The sequence below is a fragment of the Bos indicus genome, chromosome 25, assembly GCF_029378745.1.
Source record: "Bos indicus isolate NIAB-ARS_2022 breed Sahiwal x Tharparkar chromosome 25, NIAB-ARS_B.indTharparkar_mat_pri_1.0, whole genome shotgun sequence".
Lineage (NCBI taxonomy): Eukaryota > Metazoa > Chordata > Mammalia > Artiodactyla > Bovidae > Bos > Bos indicus.
In genome coordinates, this window is record NC_091784.1 from 35704022 (window position 1) to 35722400 (window position 18379).

At 45.9% G+C, this 18379-nt stretch overlaps 1 protein-coding gene across 3 annotated transcripts in view; it reads right to left on the bottom strand.

The window, feature by feature from the left end:
• The window catches only part of PRKRIP1 (PRKR interacting protein 1), a 38527-nt gene extending 24650 nt beyond the window's left edge, over positions 1 to 13877 (bottom strand). For 2 of the 3 annotated variants that reach the window (XR_011564101.1, XM_019988218.2), the window contains exons 1-5: positions 13703 to 13876; positions 13039 to 13117; positions 12117 to 12217; positions 6621 to 6706; positions 5824 to 5891 (exon numbers count right to left, since the gene is read on the bottom strand). Coding sequence is in view for 2 of the 3 variants with exons in the window: in XM_019988218.2 (XP_019843777.1) it covers positions 5824 to 5891; positions 6621 to 6706; positions 12117 to 12217; positions 13039 to 13117; positions 13703 to 13828 (460 nt within the window). In the remaining variant the exon portion in view is untranslated. Of the gene's footprint in view, positions 1 to 5823; positions 5892 to 6620; positions 6707 to 12116; positions 12218 to 13038; positions 13118 to 13702 lie in introns of all 3 variants that reach the window. The other variant, XM_070780085.1, reaches the window with a different exon arrangement.
• Between the last annotated feature and the right edge of the window lie 4502 nt (positions 13878 to 18379).

Here is an 18379-nt window from a genome sequence, read left to right on the forward strand (position 1 = left end):
GAAGCCACCGCGGTGAGAAGCCTGTGCACCACAACTGGAGAGCCATCCCCACTGACTGCAGCTGAAGAAAGCTCATGCACAGCAACGAAGACCCAGCACAACCAAAAAAGAAAAAAAACCACACTCCCCAAAACAAATGGAGGGTGGGTTCCAGGTAACGCAGAGCAAGCACATTTGACTGTTTCTCCACTGAACACTGCTTATAGCACCAGGACAGAAGGCATGGACTCTGAAAGATAAGCAGAACGGGAGAAGAGACAGGAATACAAAGTACCACTGGAACAGTACTGCATTTCCTGTTTTTTTCTTTCTACTCTCCAGTATCCCTCGGCCTGGACTCGGGGCGACCCAATACACAGAAGCGGAGACTAGGCACAGACAGTTTGGAGAGAAGCCTTCGAATTCCGGTTCAAGGAGTAAGAAAGTGGGTTCCCAATGTTCAGAGGGAGGGGAAACGCTTCTGTCTTTTCTCTCTGCCAGCATCAGGAGGGCCGCAGTGACTGTAGGGGCAGTGGGGGCTTGCTGCACAAAACCTGGAAGGAGGGGAGCCTTTCTCTCTGACTGGGGAGCCGTGGTCCTGAGATGGCCAGGCAAACTGTTACTTTTCTTCCTCGTCCGCCCACCACAGCCCTGGATGCAGGGGCAAGTGTACGGAGCGTGTGGCAGAGTAGGTACCTAGAGCTCTGACTTTCTGGCTGGAGATCTGAAAAGGGGAGCTCCAGGAAACCAGGAACTACTGGGGAGGTCACAGAGAGATTAGAAGAGACACCATAAAGTCGTTCACGGACTCCTGGGGCCGCCCTGACGGCACATGCCTGGATCTGCCCTAATCATGCTGAGCACTTTGAGAACGGAACTCAACTCAACCCTGACTGGCCACTGGGTGGCACCCGCAGGACACGTCTGGAGAGCACAGCAAAAGCTTTCAAAACCCTGGTTCCTAGAGCCACAATCTACAGGAGGCCGATTAGAACCTGTGTCCTGAACACAACCAGGATGACTGTCTGCTAAAACAAACATCAGCAAGATCAGAGTCTCATGAGATTCAAAATGTCCAGGAGCCACAGAAAATTACTCAGTATGTGGAGAATCAGGAAAATCTCAACTTGCACGGGGAAAGACAATCAACAAAGGCTAATGTCAAGATAACCCAGATATTGGAACTACCAAACACTTCAAAGTAGCTATTGAAATATTTTTCCAGGAAGAATGAAGAATCTTGAAACAAATGGAAAGATAGAAAATTTCAGCAAAGAAAAAGTAATAAAGAATTGAATGGAAACAAAAACTTTTCTGAAAAACATAATTCACTAGATTGACTCAATAGTGGATTGGAAATGACACAGGGAAGAGACAGCTCAAGGTCAGATCAACAGGAATTATCCAATATGAACAAAGCAAAAAAAAAAAAAAAAAGACTGGAAAAAAATTCCAAATTTGACAAAGACACGTGCTTACCAATGATTCATGTAGCTCAGTGAACTCCAAACGCAACTCCAGGACAAACCCAAGGAAATCCATGTGCAAACCCATCGTAATCAAATTCCTGACACCTAAAGATCTTGAAAGCAGCCAGGGAAAAACAATGATAGGAAAACAATCTGAATAACTACTTTTTTTTTTTTTTAATTAGAAATGGAGGCCAGAGGAAATGGAGCAGCATTTCAAAAGTACTGAAATAAACATCTGCCAACCCAATATTCTTATCCTGTGAGAATGTCCCCATGGGAACAAGGGTGAAACAAAGCCAGACACCTATGAAGAACAGCTGAGATAATTCAGCCAGCAGACCTATTCTCACTGAATGACTTACAGGGGGTTCTTCTTACAGAAGGGAAAGAAGACAGACAGACAGACTGACAGAAAGAAGTCTGGAACGTGAGGAACAAAGAAAAAAGCAACAGAAATGCTATCTGGTCACTATTCAAGAGTATTCTCCTCTTGAGTCTGAAATATATTTGATGATTGAAAATAAAAGGTAGTAATAAAAATAGCTCTGCTTCATAAAAACAGAACTACTGCATGACCAGCAATTTCACTCCTGGGTATTTATCTGAAGAAAATGAAAACACTAGTTCAAAATGATACATGCGTCCCAAAGTTCAATGTAGCATTATTTACAAAGCCAAGATATGGAAGCAACCTAGGTGTCCACTGACAGATGAAGAAGAAGATGTGTGCATGCGTGTGCACATGAGCACACACACATATGCACACCACAAGCAACCTAGGTGTCCACTGACAGATGAATAAAGATGTGTGCATGTGCGCGCACAGAGAGAGAGAGAGAAAAAGAGAGAGAGAGACAGAGAGAGAGAAAGAGAGAGAGAGATTACTCAGCCATAAGAAAGGAATGAAATTTTGCCACTTGCAAGAACATGGAAGAACCTAGAGGGTATTATGCTAAGTGAAATAAGTCAGACGAAGACAGACAAATACTGCATGTTTTCACTTATATGTGGAATCTAAAAATCTGCTTAAACCAGAAACAGACTCCATTGATCCAGAGAAAAAACTAGTGGATGCCAGAGGGGAGGAGGATGGAGGAAAGGGCAAGACAGGTGAAGGGATGCAAAGAGGTACAAACGGTCAGTTCCATAATAAGTAAGTCACAGGGATGCAATGTATGGCATGGGAAATACAACCAAAGATGATATAATAACTATGGTGCAAAACCTATGGTGATACCAAGTCACTATGTTGCACACCTGAAACTGAAATAGTACTGTAATCAACTACATGTCAACTTAAAGGAAAGTAACATTATCTGAAGGGCTTTTCAGTGTATGGAGATAGAATACCTAAGACAACTGTAATATAGGGATTAAAGGGATCTATGTGATGAAAAATACCTACATTCTACTTAAAGTGGTGAAATGCTGGTTTTAAGTAGACTGTGAAAGCAGAATGAATAGAGTAAGCTCTAGAGGAAAAACTAAAAGGGTGTAGAAAGGGAAATAGTTAGAAACACGAGAGACAGAATAACGTTCAAGTAGATCCAAAAGATGGCAGGAGAAACAGAAACAAACAAACAAAGAGAACTAAAGCGGCAGCCCTAAAATCAAACATTATCAGAAAGACAGAGACTGTCAGAATGGCTGAAAACATGACCCACATATCTGATATCTACAGGAAACATATTTCAAATACAGGCAGGTTAAAATTTAGAGAGATGGTAGCACTTTCAGAAGGGACCTCTTAAAATCTGCTCCTCCATAAAAGTAGCAGTGTTGTTGAGAACACTGACAACAATCGTCAGAATCAACCTTTTCAGAACTCTAGAAATGTTCCCTGGATGGTTTGATTAAAAAATGGTTGAATTTTGGTAAGAACAGCAAGCTTTGTGGTTAACTTGTCCTGTTCCCTACTCCTTCTCCCCAGATCCAAGGAAGCCGCTCAATCCACAGCCTCCTAATCGCAGTAGCTGTGAAAAGCCACGAGTAGCCCCTGGTGGGAGTTCCTCCAAAGTCCCATACCCAGAGCACTGTCCCTATCTGACCTGTCTGGCAGCTCCCTGGAAACTTCCACTCCTGAGGCTTGCTTTATTCAAACTGACTCAGTGAGAACAGCCTTTCCCCAAGGTATTTGTCAGAAACCATCGGTGGCCACTGTTTAACATCACAGCTGCCAGAGGCAGTGGTAACAGTTGAAACAAACAAGAAACGGACCAAAAGTGAGAGGAAAGGCTGGTAATCTACAAGGCTACACGCGTGTGCACAGCTGTGCACAAGTCTAAGACAGACAAGCGACGGCCCTAATCTCACCTCTGGCTAACCTTGAGGCTCTGTGCAAGGGGGTGGAGGCTAAGGCAAAGCTGCAAACTGCCTGCCAGAAAGCTGAAGACATGCTCCACCACACACAGCACAGGCCCTTGGCAAGGATCAGGAGACTTACTGGTTCAAAGCATTTCAGGAAATCTCTAATATTCAGCTGACCACTAAGCTAACCTAGCAAAGACTTTAGCTGCCACACACAACAAAGAATATAAGCTTTGTTAGTAGTTAGTTAGTTCAGGAAACTCACTGAACACATAAATAGCAGTAAAGACAACAAGTCCTGGGGGGGGAAGGCCAGATTACCCAGAGCCAAGGAGACCTTTCTATGTCTCAATGTATTGGGGTCCAAGCCATAGTACCTTCTTCAACAGAACATGAGACGGGCACCTGTGCCAACCCTCCTGGCCTCGGACCAAGTACGCCCACATTCCTCTGTGCGTAGGGGCTGGGGAAGGACGGGACTGATGAGGCGGTTTATTTGAGGGATGAGGTCCGAGCCATCACATTTTGGCACTGTAAAATAATTTCCTCTCAGAAATGGTGGGCAGCAGGCTAAAATCATGTCACATATAGTGCGTCACATGGTGGTGACTTAGTCACTAACTTGTCTGACTCTGTGACCCCATGGGCTGTGCCCCAACAGGCTCCTCTGTCCATGGGACTTTCCAGGCAAGAATACTGGAGCGGGTTGCCATTTCCTTCTCCAGGGGATCTTCCCCACCTGGGGACGGAACCTGGGTCTCCCGCATTGCAGGCAGACGCTTAATGAACTGAGCCTCCAGGGAAGCCCATCGTAGTACATTTACAACTCATAAGAAAACGGGTCCTAGAGGGGCTGATGTTTCAGTATGTCAACGCAGGTCTGATTTTATCTTGAGAACAAACATCACAACTGTCCAATCAGGAAACGTGTCTAGTCAATCATAGTAGAGCCCCCAATTCAGTCATGTGGTGATGAGTTGTCATTTTCTGGGTCTCTTAGCCTCCTTGATCCTTCCCATCTGGGACCTCTCTCTGATTCTCAGCCCAGGGGCTCCAAAAGGAGTGACTGACACCACTGGCCTTGTGATGGGTTCAGAAGTAGGCAGGACTGTGGAATACTGACACGTTACTCGCCCCCTATTACTCCTTGTAACAAAACCTCAAGTCTGTCTAGGGTGGCAATGTACCATCCATCCAGTGATGGATCACGATAGGTTAAGGATAGTTGTGACAGTTTTGTTTTCTATTCATCTAGCCTGATGACATCAAGTGACCTGGTACTGACCAATGAGATATAAATAATACCTGATGGGCACTTCTGGGGGATCAGATGCTCTCCAGTTACAAAAACAAAACCAGACAAGTGCCACTTCTTTTCCCTCTTCTTTCTGCTTTAAACCTAAGTATGATCCCAGGAACTGCAGCAGCCACCTCATGCCCCAGGATCAAGGACAAAAGAATGGCAGAGATGCTGAACTTGACACTACTGACCTGCTCAACCACACTACCACCAGATTTCTTGCTATGTGAGAAAAAATAACTCCTCTTTGCTTAACTACTGCTAGTTGAGTTTTCTATTTCTTGTAGCCAAAAGCATTCTTAACTGACTTGCCAAATGACTCAATGAGAGCCAGAGAGACACAAAAACACTTTTGCTGGAGACACCCCCTCAGTCTTTCCTACTGGACAAGAATGAGCCAGGGTGCAGCCTGGAGCAGCCACAGCTACCTTAAAACCATCAGGAGGAAATGAGCCCCCCTGAGGACGGGGAGCCAGGGGACAGAAGGAGATAGTAAATGCCAGTAACGTCAGCGCTCCTTTACAAGCCAGGCCTGAAAGGAGGTCTGTCCTGGACTAAACACGAGCCAGTATCTTTCCTGTTTTGCTTAAACCAGCTTGCCTTTCTGACACTTGAAAACTAAATGAGTCAAAACTAACAGAAACAAGCCCTCATCTCTTCAGAGGCCAGCTGACCAGCTCCAAACTCTAAAACCTCAGTCTTGACAGGTCAATCACCGTGATCAATGCTGAGAAGGGCCACAAAAGGAAAGGGGGCACCACTCACCTTCACTTTGCTTCTTCTGTTCAAGTTTCATCTTCTTTGCCAGTAATTTCTTCTCTTTCAACTTCTGGCTACAAATGTAAAACAAATACATGAATTCTTTAACCACCCATTTTCTATTTTAGAGACTAAACATCTATTTATGGAAGCTTCAGGACTTAGACCCTACACAAATGCTACAATAAAATGAAGGAAGTACGTCATCATGACTCTGCTACTCCAACATCACCAGCCTGTGTCCTTCATGAATCAAGATCAAATTCTTTGCAGTCCTGAGGTGATTAAAGCAATCCAGAGATACTGCTACCAGCGATACTTTTTCATTCCAAGATATTTAGGGACTACTTTTAGAATCCTGCTCACCTCTCTAACAGTTGAGGGAGCGTTTATTAAAATACAGACACACATGCAGCCTGTATGTAGTCACTTAGGGGGGTTACAGGCCCTCCTTTCGGGGAGAGGCTAACTGTGAAGTTTGCTCATAGCAACTTACTAAACCTTTCATTAAAATACAGACATAGAGGAGACACAGAAATCCATGCCATCACTGAAGTGCTGACCCCCAAGCCTTGGAAAATCTGTAGCAAGCTGGGGGTGGGGGGCAGTAAATGAACTGATCTCTCCCCAGGAAGAAAAGTCATTTCTCTACTGGGGTGCTCCACTGTAGGTTTTAACACCCAAGACCTCAACAGGCCATACAGGTAAACTTTTGACCACAAGAAGGATTTGTTCGCCAACCATCTATTTTTACACTTCCTGCCCTAAGTCTCACTAGCTATGAGATGCCACAAAGCTCTCACCGCTTTTTCCGACGCTTTGCAGTCTGCTCCTCTGCAGCAATTTTATTCCTTTCCAGCCTCTTCTGAAACTCTGCATCCAATTTTTGCTGCAAAAAACCACATCACTTAGACAAACTCTGGCGTGGCATGAAAACTCTACAAGTCACACCACTGGGGGTGCTATAGGCACAGCCAGATCTCTGGGGCCACTTTAAGAAGTTGCCCAACAGGCGGGGCAGGAAATCAACATACAGGTCTCTGACGCTGAAGCGACTCAGCTCATTAAGATACCACTCATGCACAAGTAAACGAAGAGACAGAGCATGAGGGAGCACACGAAGCGTCTTGAGGGCAGAGGCGGCACTACCGGCTCTTCTCCACTAGGGCCTCGGAAAATGTTATACTGTGGTTTAAAATAAATATGTATTTGATTTTTGTCTACTTTTTGGACACATAGCTCCTAAAACTCTTATAAATTTCCTATTTAAGAGCCACAGGGGGATCTTTTACGATAATTAGTTTTGTTGCCAGTTTCTTCCTTAACTCCAGATATAAAGCTCTAGAAATAAAGACGAAATGGGTATTTTTTGTTATTTATAACCAGCCCCTTTCAACTACAGGAGTGTATGAGTGACTCTGGAAAAGCCCCTAAGAACAAGGCTGGTTGCCACGGGAACTTTCTGCCCGCCTCCTTGACCTTCAGGGAGTGGAGAGGGGCTGAAGCTTGAACGAATCACCAGTGGCCAAATGATTTAACCATGTCCACGTAGTGAAGCCTCCAATCCCAAAGGGTGTGTATGGAGAGTTCCTGAGCTGGTGAGGGCATGGGGGTGCAGGGCTTCCACTCTTTCTCCCTGCACCTTCTTCCACTGGCTCTCCCTGAGCTCCAGTCTTCCATAATACACTGGAAACTAGTGAGTGAGAGGCTTCACTGAGTTCTGTCAGCCTCTCTAAGCAAATTAATGGAGCCTTGAGGAGGGGGTCATGGAAGCCTGACTTACAGCCAGTGGGCCAGAAGCACAGACGACGACGGAGACGTGCAGCAGGCCTCTGAAGCTGTGGGTGGGAGGCAGTCTTGTAGGACTGAGTCCTCCTTTTGAGATCTGAAGTCACCTCCACGTAGGCAGTGTGCAAACAGTTACACTGTAGGACACGCGCCTGGTGCCACAGAACCGCTTGGTGTGGGGGAAATTCCCATAGATTCGGTGACTAGAAGTGTCAGAAATGTACTAAGAGTACTCAGAGTAAGGAGACACACAAGAGTGTGTTTTTCCTTCAGAGACAGTGACCAGAGTTCACCAGGTGGAGTGGCCAGAGGGCTGGGACCATGGAACTTTTAAGTCCTGACTACTTACAGTTATTAACGGACAGATTATAAGGCAGATAACATGTACTGCCATTACTTATACATACATGTGCTACGTATGTATATGTGACTACATATATACGTACATATATCCACCTCTTGTATTATTTCTTCCTAGCAGCTATACCTGTTTCTAAGCCTCAGTTTCTACATCTATAAAATGGGGGCATAGTAATTCTTCCTTTTCTGAGCCTTTAGGAAGAACAATGAACTGCAATAACCTACAGGAAAACACTATAAAGATATCTTCTGATAAAAGAGTGTCACCTCTACTTCTGGTAGTTTTGGCCATAAAGGTTGGGGCGGGGGAGGGCGAGGGTGTTCAAAAAGGGAGCTAGCAGAGGAAGAAGTGGCTTCATCACCTCTGCTGGTCTGAACTGCCAGGGCTGGGTGGTTCTGCTGAGACTGATGCAGAAACTGAGCAGAATTATGAAATAAAAAAGAAATGTCTCCTTCCAAGAAAGGATCAGCGTCTTTTTTTTTTCGTCCGTGCTATGCAGCTTGTGTGATCTCAGTGCCCCAACCAGGGGCTGAACCTGTGGCCCTTGGCAGTGAAAGTTCAAGTCTATTAAGCTTGATTCACTGCAATGCCAGGGAATTCCCAGGACTTAACTTCAATTAGAGTTCAACTAGAAAGCAAGGCCTTCGAGCTAAAAGCGCTTGGTCTGTTTAGAAGCTGAGCTGTGAATGTCTGAAGCAGCTGCACTTTCCAAGGGACCAAGACAGAGCCCCCACTGGCTGCTGGCCCTGGTGAGGCTCCAGCAGGAGTCAGATGTGCTCTGTCCATAGTGGGGACACTCTTCTCAGTCATGTGGAAGGTAAGGATTCTCTTGCATCTCTCTTTCCTTCTAATCTTAGAGCCTGTCCTTCACCATGTGAAAATAAGTTTGCAACTATGTGGATTCAAGGTTTGTGAAACATTTTTCTGTATTTTCTCTGAGTTGTTAATCAATACATGAAAACTTCGACTAACTGATGGCCCTTGAAACACCTGTGCTCTATCTCCTGCCCTCTAAAGTAGTTTAAAAAAAGTGTTTGTTAGTGTCAAGATATTAAGAAGTGGCAAGAATACACAGAAAAACTGTACAAAAAAGAGCTTCATGACCCAGATAATCATGATGGTGTGATCACTCACCTAGAGCCAGACAACCTGAAACATGAAGTCAAGTGGGCCTTAGAAAGCATCACTATGAACAAAGCTAGTGGAGGTGATGGAATTCCAGTTGAGCTATTTCAAATCCTAAAAGATGATGCTGTGAAAGTGCTGCACTCAATACGCCAGCAAATTTGGAAAACTCAGCAGTGGCCACAGGACTGGAAAAGATTAGTTTTCATACCAATCCGAAAGAAAGGCAATGCCAAAGAATATTCAAACTATTGCACAGTTGCACTCATCTCACACACTAGTCAAGTAATGCTCAAAATTCTCCAAGCCAGGCTTCAGCAATACGTGAACCATGAACTTCCAAATGTTCAGGCTAGTTTTAGAAAAGGCAGAGGAACCAGAGCTCAAATTGCCAACATCTGCTCCATCACTAAAAAAGGAAGAGAGAGCCAGAAAAACATCTATTTCTGCTTTACTGACTATGCCAAAGCTTTTGACTGTGTGGATCACAATAAACTGTGGAAAATTCTGAAAGAGGTGGGAATACCAGATCACCTGACCTGCCTCCTAAGAAATCTGTATGCAGGTCAGGAAGCAACAGTTAGAACTGGACATGGAACAACAGACTGGTTCCAAATAGAAAAAGGAGTACATCAAGGCTGTATATTGTCACCCTGCTTATTTAACTTATATGCAGAGTACATCATGAGAAATGGTGGGCTGGATGAAGCACAAGCTAGAATCAAGATTGCCAGAAGAAATATCAATAACCTCAGATATGCTGATGACACCATCCTTATGGCAGAAAGTGAAGAACTAAGAAGCCTCTTGATGAAAGTGAAAGAGGAGAGTAAAAAAGTTGGCTTAAAGCTCAATATTCAGAAAACTAAGATCATGGCATCTGGTCCCATCACTTCATGGCAAATAGATGGGGAAACAGTAGCTGACTTTATTTTTTTGGGATTCAAAATCACTGCAGATGGTGACTGCAGCCATGAAATTAAAAGACGCTTACTCGGGGTACTCTTTCTGACCCCTTCTGATGCCTATGTCAGAAGCTTTCTCTATCTCCTTTATACTTTAATAAAACTTTATTACACACACACACAAAAAAATAAAAGACGCTTACTCCTTGGAAGGAAAGTTATGACCAACCTAGATAGCATATTGAAAAGCAGAGACATTACTTTGCCAACAATGGTCCATCTAGTCAAGGCTATGGTTTTTCCAGTAGTCACATATGGATGTGAGAGTGGGACTATAAAGAAAGCTGGGTGCCAAAGAATTGATGTTTTTGAACTGTGGTGTTGGAGAAGACTCTTGAGAGTCCCTTGGACTGCAAGGAGATCCAACCAGTCCATCCTAAAGAAGATCCGTCCTGAGTGTTCACTAGAAGGACTGATGTTGAAGCTGAAACTCCAATACTTTGGCCACCTGATGGGAAGAGCTGACTCACTAGAAAAGACCCTGATGCCAGGAAAGGTTGAAGGCGGGAGAAGGGGCTGACAGAGGTTGGATGGCATCACTGACTCGACGGACATGAGTCTGAGTAAGCTCTGGGAGTTGGTGATAGACAGGGAAGCCTGGCGTGCTGCAGTCCATGGGGTCACGAAGAGTCGGACACGACTGAGCGACTGAACTGAACTAAGTGTCTATACTCAGAGTTTTGCTATTCCTGACAGTGCAAAGCCATCAGTGACCTGGCAAAGCTGTGTGACCAGTCACCTGAAACTAAACACTAGAGATGAGCAGTAGCTGGAGAACCACCAACAGCCGGGGGCCGAGTTAAGGGCTGGAGGTCACACAAATACCAGGTGCAAACCACCACGGCAATTACCCCATTCCGCTCGAAAATCATAAAGGTACTTTTTCAAACTCAATTCTGGCCAGGCCAATAAATATGTAAAGGATCACTACAATCAAAATACTTAAAAAAAAAAAAATCTTTGAACAAAAAGTGAGACATGTGTGAAATCTCCATAGATGATCACTGAGAGATACAAAAAGATACAAACAAAAAAGACAAAGTTTCTAGAAAAGATGACTCAACACTCTGACATCCATTCTCATTCAAGTTACAGACTCAATTTAAATCTAGTATAAAATCAAACAAGATTCCTGGTGTGGATAAAAGAACTCCAAAACCCAATTCCAAAAAGAAAACAAGTGAAATGTCCAAGAGAATATTTCTTTTTTTTTTTTTTAAATTTTATTTTATTTCCAAACTTTACATAATTGTATTAGTTTTGCCAAATATCGAAATGAATCCACCACAGGTATACATGTGCTCCCCATCCCGAACCCTCCTCCCTCCTCCCTCCAAGAGAATATTTCTTAAGAGCAATAGGAGAGAGGTTTCTGTCCTTTCCTATCAAGCAATGGAGAACTTAAGAGTTCTTATACAATACAATTTCTAAAGCAATTCTCAATTCTTAACTTAAAAATTGTATTTATTTTTGCCATGCCCCGCCCTGGAGGCTTGTGGGATTCTCAGTTCTGAGATCAGGGATTGAACCCAGGCCACAGCAGGGAAAGTGCTGAATCCTAACCACTAGACCACCAGAAACTCACAGATATTCTCAATTCTTAATCAATTATTATGTCATGAAGAAATGCCAGCCTCAAAGCTAGAAAACTCAAAGAGGCAAAAACACTTGAAAGCACAGTTCTCGCACCAGACACACAGCCAACTGGAATTACAGACATTCAGCCAAAAGGAGAGAAAATTATAGAGAAATAATAACTCCAGTGATGTGAGAGCCTGCCTCCTATTCCATGGCAAATGGCCTGGAGGGGACAGGGGACCCCGCTGGGCTCTCTACCACTTGGCAGACGCACTCCCCTCACTCACTTCCTAGTGGGAGCGCCCTGCCGTGCTGGGCCTGACCTAGAAGTAACCTGGACTCTACCTTCCATCTGTTTCTTGTGCTGACTTCAGAAGGCAGCCCTCACTCAAGCCACACCCAGATGTATCTACTCTTCAATTGCTTATTCTCCTCAGGTTTCAGTGCACATCGCCTAAACCCCAGCCTCCTGGCTCACTAACCTTCTCAGCCATGGCATCCATGTAGTCCTGGCGCTGGTACTCTCTCCGGCGCAGATGCCTGTACACGTGGAATTCTCCGCTGCCAGCCCCAGCGCTTGAACCTAGAGCCAGGACAGTCCAGAGCTCTTGATGAGATCCAGTTACCAATACAGGCTACCCTTAATCAAAGTGGACCAAAGACAGATACCAGAAGTGATGGAAAGGATCAAGCTTGCCCTATTCCCCACTGTATCCCAGAACCTAGCACAGTGGCTGGCATACTGTAGGTAGCATTAAATACTTGTCACATGAATGCTGAATGTGAAGTCCCTAAAAATTCCACTCTCAAACAGTATTAACAGAACAAGCAGATTAAGGTTCAGAGACCAGAAACCTAAAAGAGAGTCTGTGACCTTTCCCCTCCCCAAGCAGAGGATTTCACACGATATGCTAGGATTCTACTGAGTTGAAAAGATGCTATGATCTAAAAAGAGTAAGTTTCAAATAGTATGTGTAGAACAACTGTATTTTTGTAAAAACATTTTTTCTGAAGCATGAGTGGTTTTGACTATAAAGAGGTTTCCAAGGCTGTATCAAAATGTTACAAGTAGAACCACGGAACTACAGGTGGTTCTAATTTTTTTTACACCTGCTCTTTACTCTACTTTAGAACTGTGTTAATTTACAACCCAACAAAATAAAAACTATTCCACTTTTAAAAAAACAAGATATCATTAAAAAACAAAGAAGATTCTCTAATGCCAAACCATAACCAATAATATCCCTTCATTGTAAGAGTAAAACATTGGATCAATGAACTCCCCACCCCACCCCGCCATGGGGATATAATTAACAAAAACTAGAGGTTTTATACCTACACTTTAAAAACTGTATTTACACACACACACACACACACACACACACACACACACACAGACATTACCCATTACATCTCGGACAAATTCTGGGGGAGGTCGAGGTGCCCATTCACTCATTTTTTCTGGAATTGGAACTGCTTTATCCTGCAACATTTAAACGTGAAAGCGTTTGTTATGTATAAACCGGCTGACAAAGTGACGTCTTTTACAACCAAAATTCTTTAACTGAACTAGTGAAGTAAGGCTGCTTTGTTTCTTGGACCCAAAGCTGAGTTTATTTTCTCCCTTCTGGCTTTACTTCATCCTGTATATTCTGTGTCCTATCACAGCCCACAGCCTTGTTAGGGCTAAACTCAACTTATCAGGGCAGAAGTCAGAACGTCAGTCATTATCTATCACTGGAGACCTCCAACCCCCAGGTCTCTCGGCCAATGCCTAACAGTTAATGCTGTTTAGAATAAATTCTTGTGCTAACCCAAGGACTCTATCTTTCCAGTCTAAGGCTTCCCTTCACACGAAGTTAAAGAGTCTTCAAGCACGGGAAGCCAGTCCGCAGCAGAAAGCTCACTGTCTCCGGCTCGCCTATTCCTTCCCAAGGTCTGACCCTGGGCTTTGGCTCCTGAGTTCCCGCGTTCAGAGACGGGGGAAGAGGGCCCGCGAGCTCCCAGAGACGCTGGAAGGGAAGGGGTTTGGGACTCGGGAGGGCCGTCAGCCCGCGCCCCGTCTCACCGGGTTCTTCATGAGCCGTTCCAACTTGAGCTTCTGCTCCTCCGCGGCATTCTTGGGGATGATGAGCGCCTGCGGCTCCTTCTTGGGCCTCGGCGGCCTCACAGAAGAAGCCGCCGAGCTCGCCATGACAGCTGCCTTCCCAGGCGGGCGGCGGCGCGCGTGTGTGACGACAGAGTCGCGCGCCAGTGACGCAACCGCAGTCTCCTAGGTGGGCGCGGCCGGAGCGGAGTTGCCCGCAGGCTGCTGAATATTCATAAGCTCGAGGCCCGGGTGGGTTATTTTGATTAAAGCGGCTTGATTTCTTTCCCCTGTTTCTGAGCAGATCAGCGCAGCGAACGCCCACGTTCCTGGGGGAGAGGTGGCCCTGTGTGCTCTGGCCCCCGCCGACCTCTGCAGTCCCGGCGCGAGTTGTGGCTTCGCCCGCCACCCTGCTAACTCTCTCGACACCCCCCACCCCCTCGCCCGGGCCTTTGTTCCTTGGGTCTGGTCCACTGCCTCTGCCTTTGCTGACGATCTGTTTAAGACAGCACCGACGTCAATGTGGGCTCCCGGAGGACTGGGGCCGTATCTCTTTTGCCCGCCTCGAATCACTCTGCGCCTGGCACCCAGCAGATACACCTCGGTCGCGTGAACGGGCCTTTCCTACGAGAAAGAGGAGCGCTGCCCCTTGCATCTGGGAGCTGGCCTGGCACTCACAGCTAGACCTTGGGATTCTCCTGTTGGACATAGACAATTTCCTAAACACCACTGTCGTGCAAAGCCATTCTAGGGCCATGATGTCGCAAGGCATAAAGAAGACTGCTCCGTAATCACGTTTAAAGTCGGATGAAAACAAGAATATCGTTGGAACAAGAAAAAGACCAAACGTTTCCCCCATTCTGACTAATATGAGTAACCGCTGCTTCTTTATCCGGTTAGACTTTAAATATTTAAGGCTTTCAATCATAAAATTGTCCCTGATTCCTAACATCTATTCCAGAGTAAAAGCCCATTTACTCAAATCCTCCCCCAAATCACTTAACCCAGGCCCAAATTCCATACTAAGCCTTTTTAACCACCTCCCCACCCTTCTTTTTGGCCATTAGTGCAGCTTGCAGGCTCTTAGTTCCCTGACCAAGGATTAAACTCGAGTGTGGAGTCCCAACCACGGGACCGCCAGGGAATCCCCTAAACACTGTCTTACTGAGGTAAATGCGGTCTTCCTTCTCAAACTGAGGCGATAAACCCAATTTGTTCAACTACAGGTGTGTTCCTCGTTGTTTAGTTGCTAAGTCATGCCTGACTCTGCAACCCCATGGATTGTAGCCCTCCAGGCTCCTCTGTCCATGGGATTCTCCAGGCAAAAATACTGAAGTGGGTTGCCATGCCCTCCCTTCAGGGGATCTTCCCAACGCAGGGATCACACTAGCACCTCTTACATCTCTTACACTGGCTCTAGGGTTCTTTACCACTAGTACCACCTGGGAAGCCCTGCACCCTGCTTAGTGTGGTTTAAATGCTACCTCCTCTAGGAAGCCTTCTCTGATTGCCCCGACCCAGCCTCCTCCTCCAGGCAGTCAGTTGCTCCCTTCTTGGTGCTCCCCCTGCTCTGAGTCCCGATGGCTGGCATGTGGCAGTCACAGGGTGTCCTCACCATCTGTCTACCTAGAAGTCTGGGGAGAGGGTTGTGCCAGAAACCCAGCATCTAATTCTGGCTTAGAGTGGTGCTTTTAGAATGCTTGCAGAACACAGGAATGAGGGAGAGAGGAAGGAAAGGAGTCTGAAAAAGTAAAGAATGAATGAATATGCAATTGAGATAACCTAGTGATGGATGGATGAGTGAATGAGGAAGTTAGTGAGTATGAGAAAGAATGAATGAACACTCAGTAAAGAAATGGATCCTCCATGAATGAAAGCGCACACCACAGTAGATGAACAGACAGTTACAGAGCTAAGAGGGCAGCCATGTCCCTGATACCCCAGCTCAGGGTCTGGCCCAGAGCTGGTGCTTGGCAGACAGCTGCTGGCTGGAAGTTAAATGAATGAAATAAATGAATGGACAAAGGTGGGAGAGAGAGCGTTAAGGCATGTAGGTAATAGCAACCTCAATGCCTAAGCCTAGTGTTTTGACATGTTTGTCATCCTGATAAGGACTGAGAGGGCCTAGAGGGGCAAGAGACCAACTCAGGATCACCCAGACTCAAACCCAGCTTGGCTGGCCCCTATGAGGGCCTGAGTCACCTCATGAGTCATGGAGAGATGGACCAAGGCTCCTCAGCAGACCCTGGTGGGGCCCTCCGGTTGGCACCCTCCTAATGCTGAAGCCGGATTTGAGGTCTGCTCTGTGGGAGGAAAGAGTGCCCATCCTCATTCCTCACCAGCTGTCCGAGAGTGGACTCAGCCTCTCAGTGACACCCTCTGTCTGCCACCAGAGGGCAACAAAGCTTTACCCAGCCCCACAAGCTCCCGGGACCCCTGAGGCACCAGAACCGGGCCCAGAGAGGTGGAGTAACTTGCCCAAGCTTGCAGTAAATGATGGAGCTGGGATAATCACAATGAATCTGACCTCAAAGCCAAAGTTCTTAATTATTATTATGCCATAAAGCCACAATGTAACCCAATTCGTTTGTTTAAAATTCTTTATGCAATGGGTCCTGCTTCCTCCCTGCAGCCTGCCTCATCTCTCCCTTCTCTGTTGCCTAAGGCCCCCAAAGAACCCAGACAAGATTCTTTGGCACCCAGACAAGATTCTTGGGCTCCTCCTTTAGCCTCATTCCATGCACACAGGTCACCACCCAGGGGCAGGGCAGACCTATGCAGAGAACAGAAGTTCAGGTGCAATCAGAGCACAGTGAGATAGGGAGGCTCGGACATCTCCTCCCTTACTGGGGCTCTCAGTAGCAGCTGAGCTTGCATGAGCTTTTCTTGGAAGTTTTCCACTGTGTGCTGATGCATATGGGCTTCCCAGCTGGTGCTAGTGCTAAAGAACCCGCCTGCCAATGCAGGAAATCTAAGAGACAAGGGTTTGATCCCTGGGTCGGGAAGATCCCCTGGAGGAGGGCATGGCAACCCACTCCAGTATTCTTGCTGGGAGAATCCCATGGACAGAGGACCCTGGCAGGCTACAGTCCGTGAGGTTGCAAAGAGTCAGACACGACTGAAGCAACTGTGCACGCGTGCACCCACATACAGCTTAGGTCAACTAACACTCTCTATATTGCATCCATGTTTCTTGAAGCTGCAGCGGAGTGGGAAAGGGCCACGAGAGGGACCTGATCACTCTCCCTGCTGAATTCCTTGTGGGGACACCTCTGTCTCACTGGCAGGCAAAGATGGTCTTGGACCAGGAAAGTGACTCACTACCCCCCAGCTCCTTGGCAGCCCCAGAAAGAGCGGTAGAGCCTGTACCCTTGTCCTCAAGAACCTCCCACCCAGCTTCATGAGGAACACGGGCCATCAGTCATGAAGTCTGAATCTGCTGTTCCCTCTTCACCTCCAGCGGTTGGAATGTCACCCTCCCCACCCCGTGAGACATTTCAGCCTGTCTTGCAGCCATGCAGACCACAAAAGCTTGAAGCACAGAAACTTTGGTTTAAATCCTGGATCTAGGAACTTTCCTGGGGGTCCAGTGGCTAAGACTATGCTCCCAATGCAGGGGGCCTGGGTTCAATCCCTGGGTCAGGGAACTAGATCCCACGTGCCACAACCAAGGGTTTGCATACTGCAGCTAAGACCTGGTGCAGCTGAATGAAAAAAAAAAAGTAAAAATCCTGGATCTGCCATTTACAGTTTTTTGACTCTGAGTGAGTCATCAACCTCTCTGAGTTTTAATTCATCATCTCTAAAATGGGAATTATTACACTCATCTAATGGGATGAGTTAAGGGCTAATGAAGATCAAATCTGTGAACAGGACAGGAGCTGGAATCCTTGACAAGGCCAGCCACCTGGGTCCAGCACCCTGTCTCCCAGGACTCTCCAGAGCTGGCTCCACCAGCGATTTCTCCTTTTTCTGGGGTCCTCACTATCTCCTTCAGCATAAAAACATGCTCCGTCTCCCCGGAATCTACATCCTTCTGCATGCGCTCTCCTTTTCTCTATCACAAAACCGCTTTCCAAAAATTTTAGTCATGAAGATAAACAGTCTTAAGAAGACAGAATACCAAGTAGTTCCCATGTATCCATTATCTAACTTTAACAGTAATTCCCTAGTATCAACTAACACCCAATTTTTAAAATGTCTCAATTGTCTCATAATTTTTTTAACCATTGGATTATTCTCATTAGTTCTCATGTCTTACCTTACCTACATCAGTTCTCCTTCCCCTTTTCTTCTTCATGACGATTATTTGTTGAAGAAACAGAATATTTTTTCCTATAGAATTTCTCAGTTTGGGATTGGGACCACTGCTTTTTTTAAAAGTATCTTTTCACATGTCCTTCTATAGCCTTATCATTATTATTATTTTCTTGGGGGCAGTAAACGCAGTTAGATCTAGAGACTGGATTTAAATTCAGATTCACTTTTGTTGGCTTGTTTGCCTCACAGGAGGTGCTGTGTTCTTTCCTCTGTCTGACCTGAGGGTCCCCACTGTGACTGGCTGTTCTGCTTTTAGTCAGGTTAGGATTGATTGGGGGTTAGAAGTCGGCAGTATAATCCATCCATTATGAAGTTCCCAAAACCTGACCTAATGGTTTT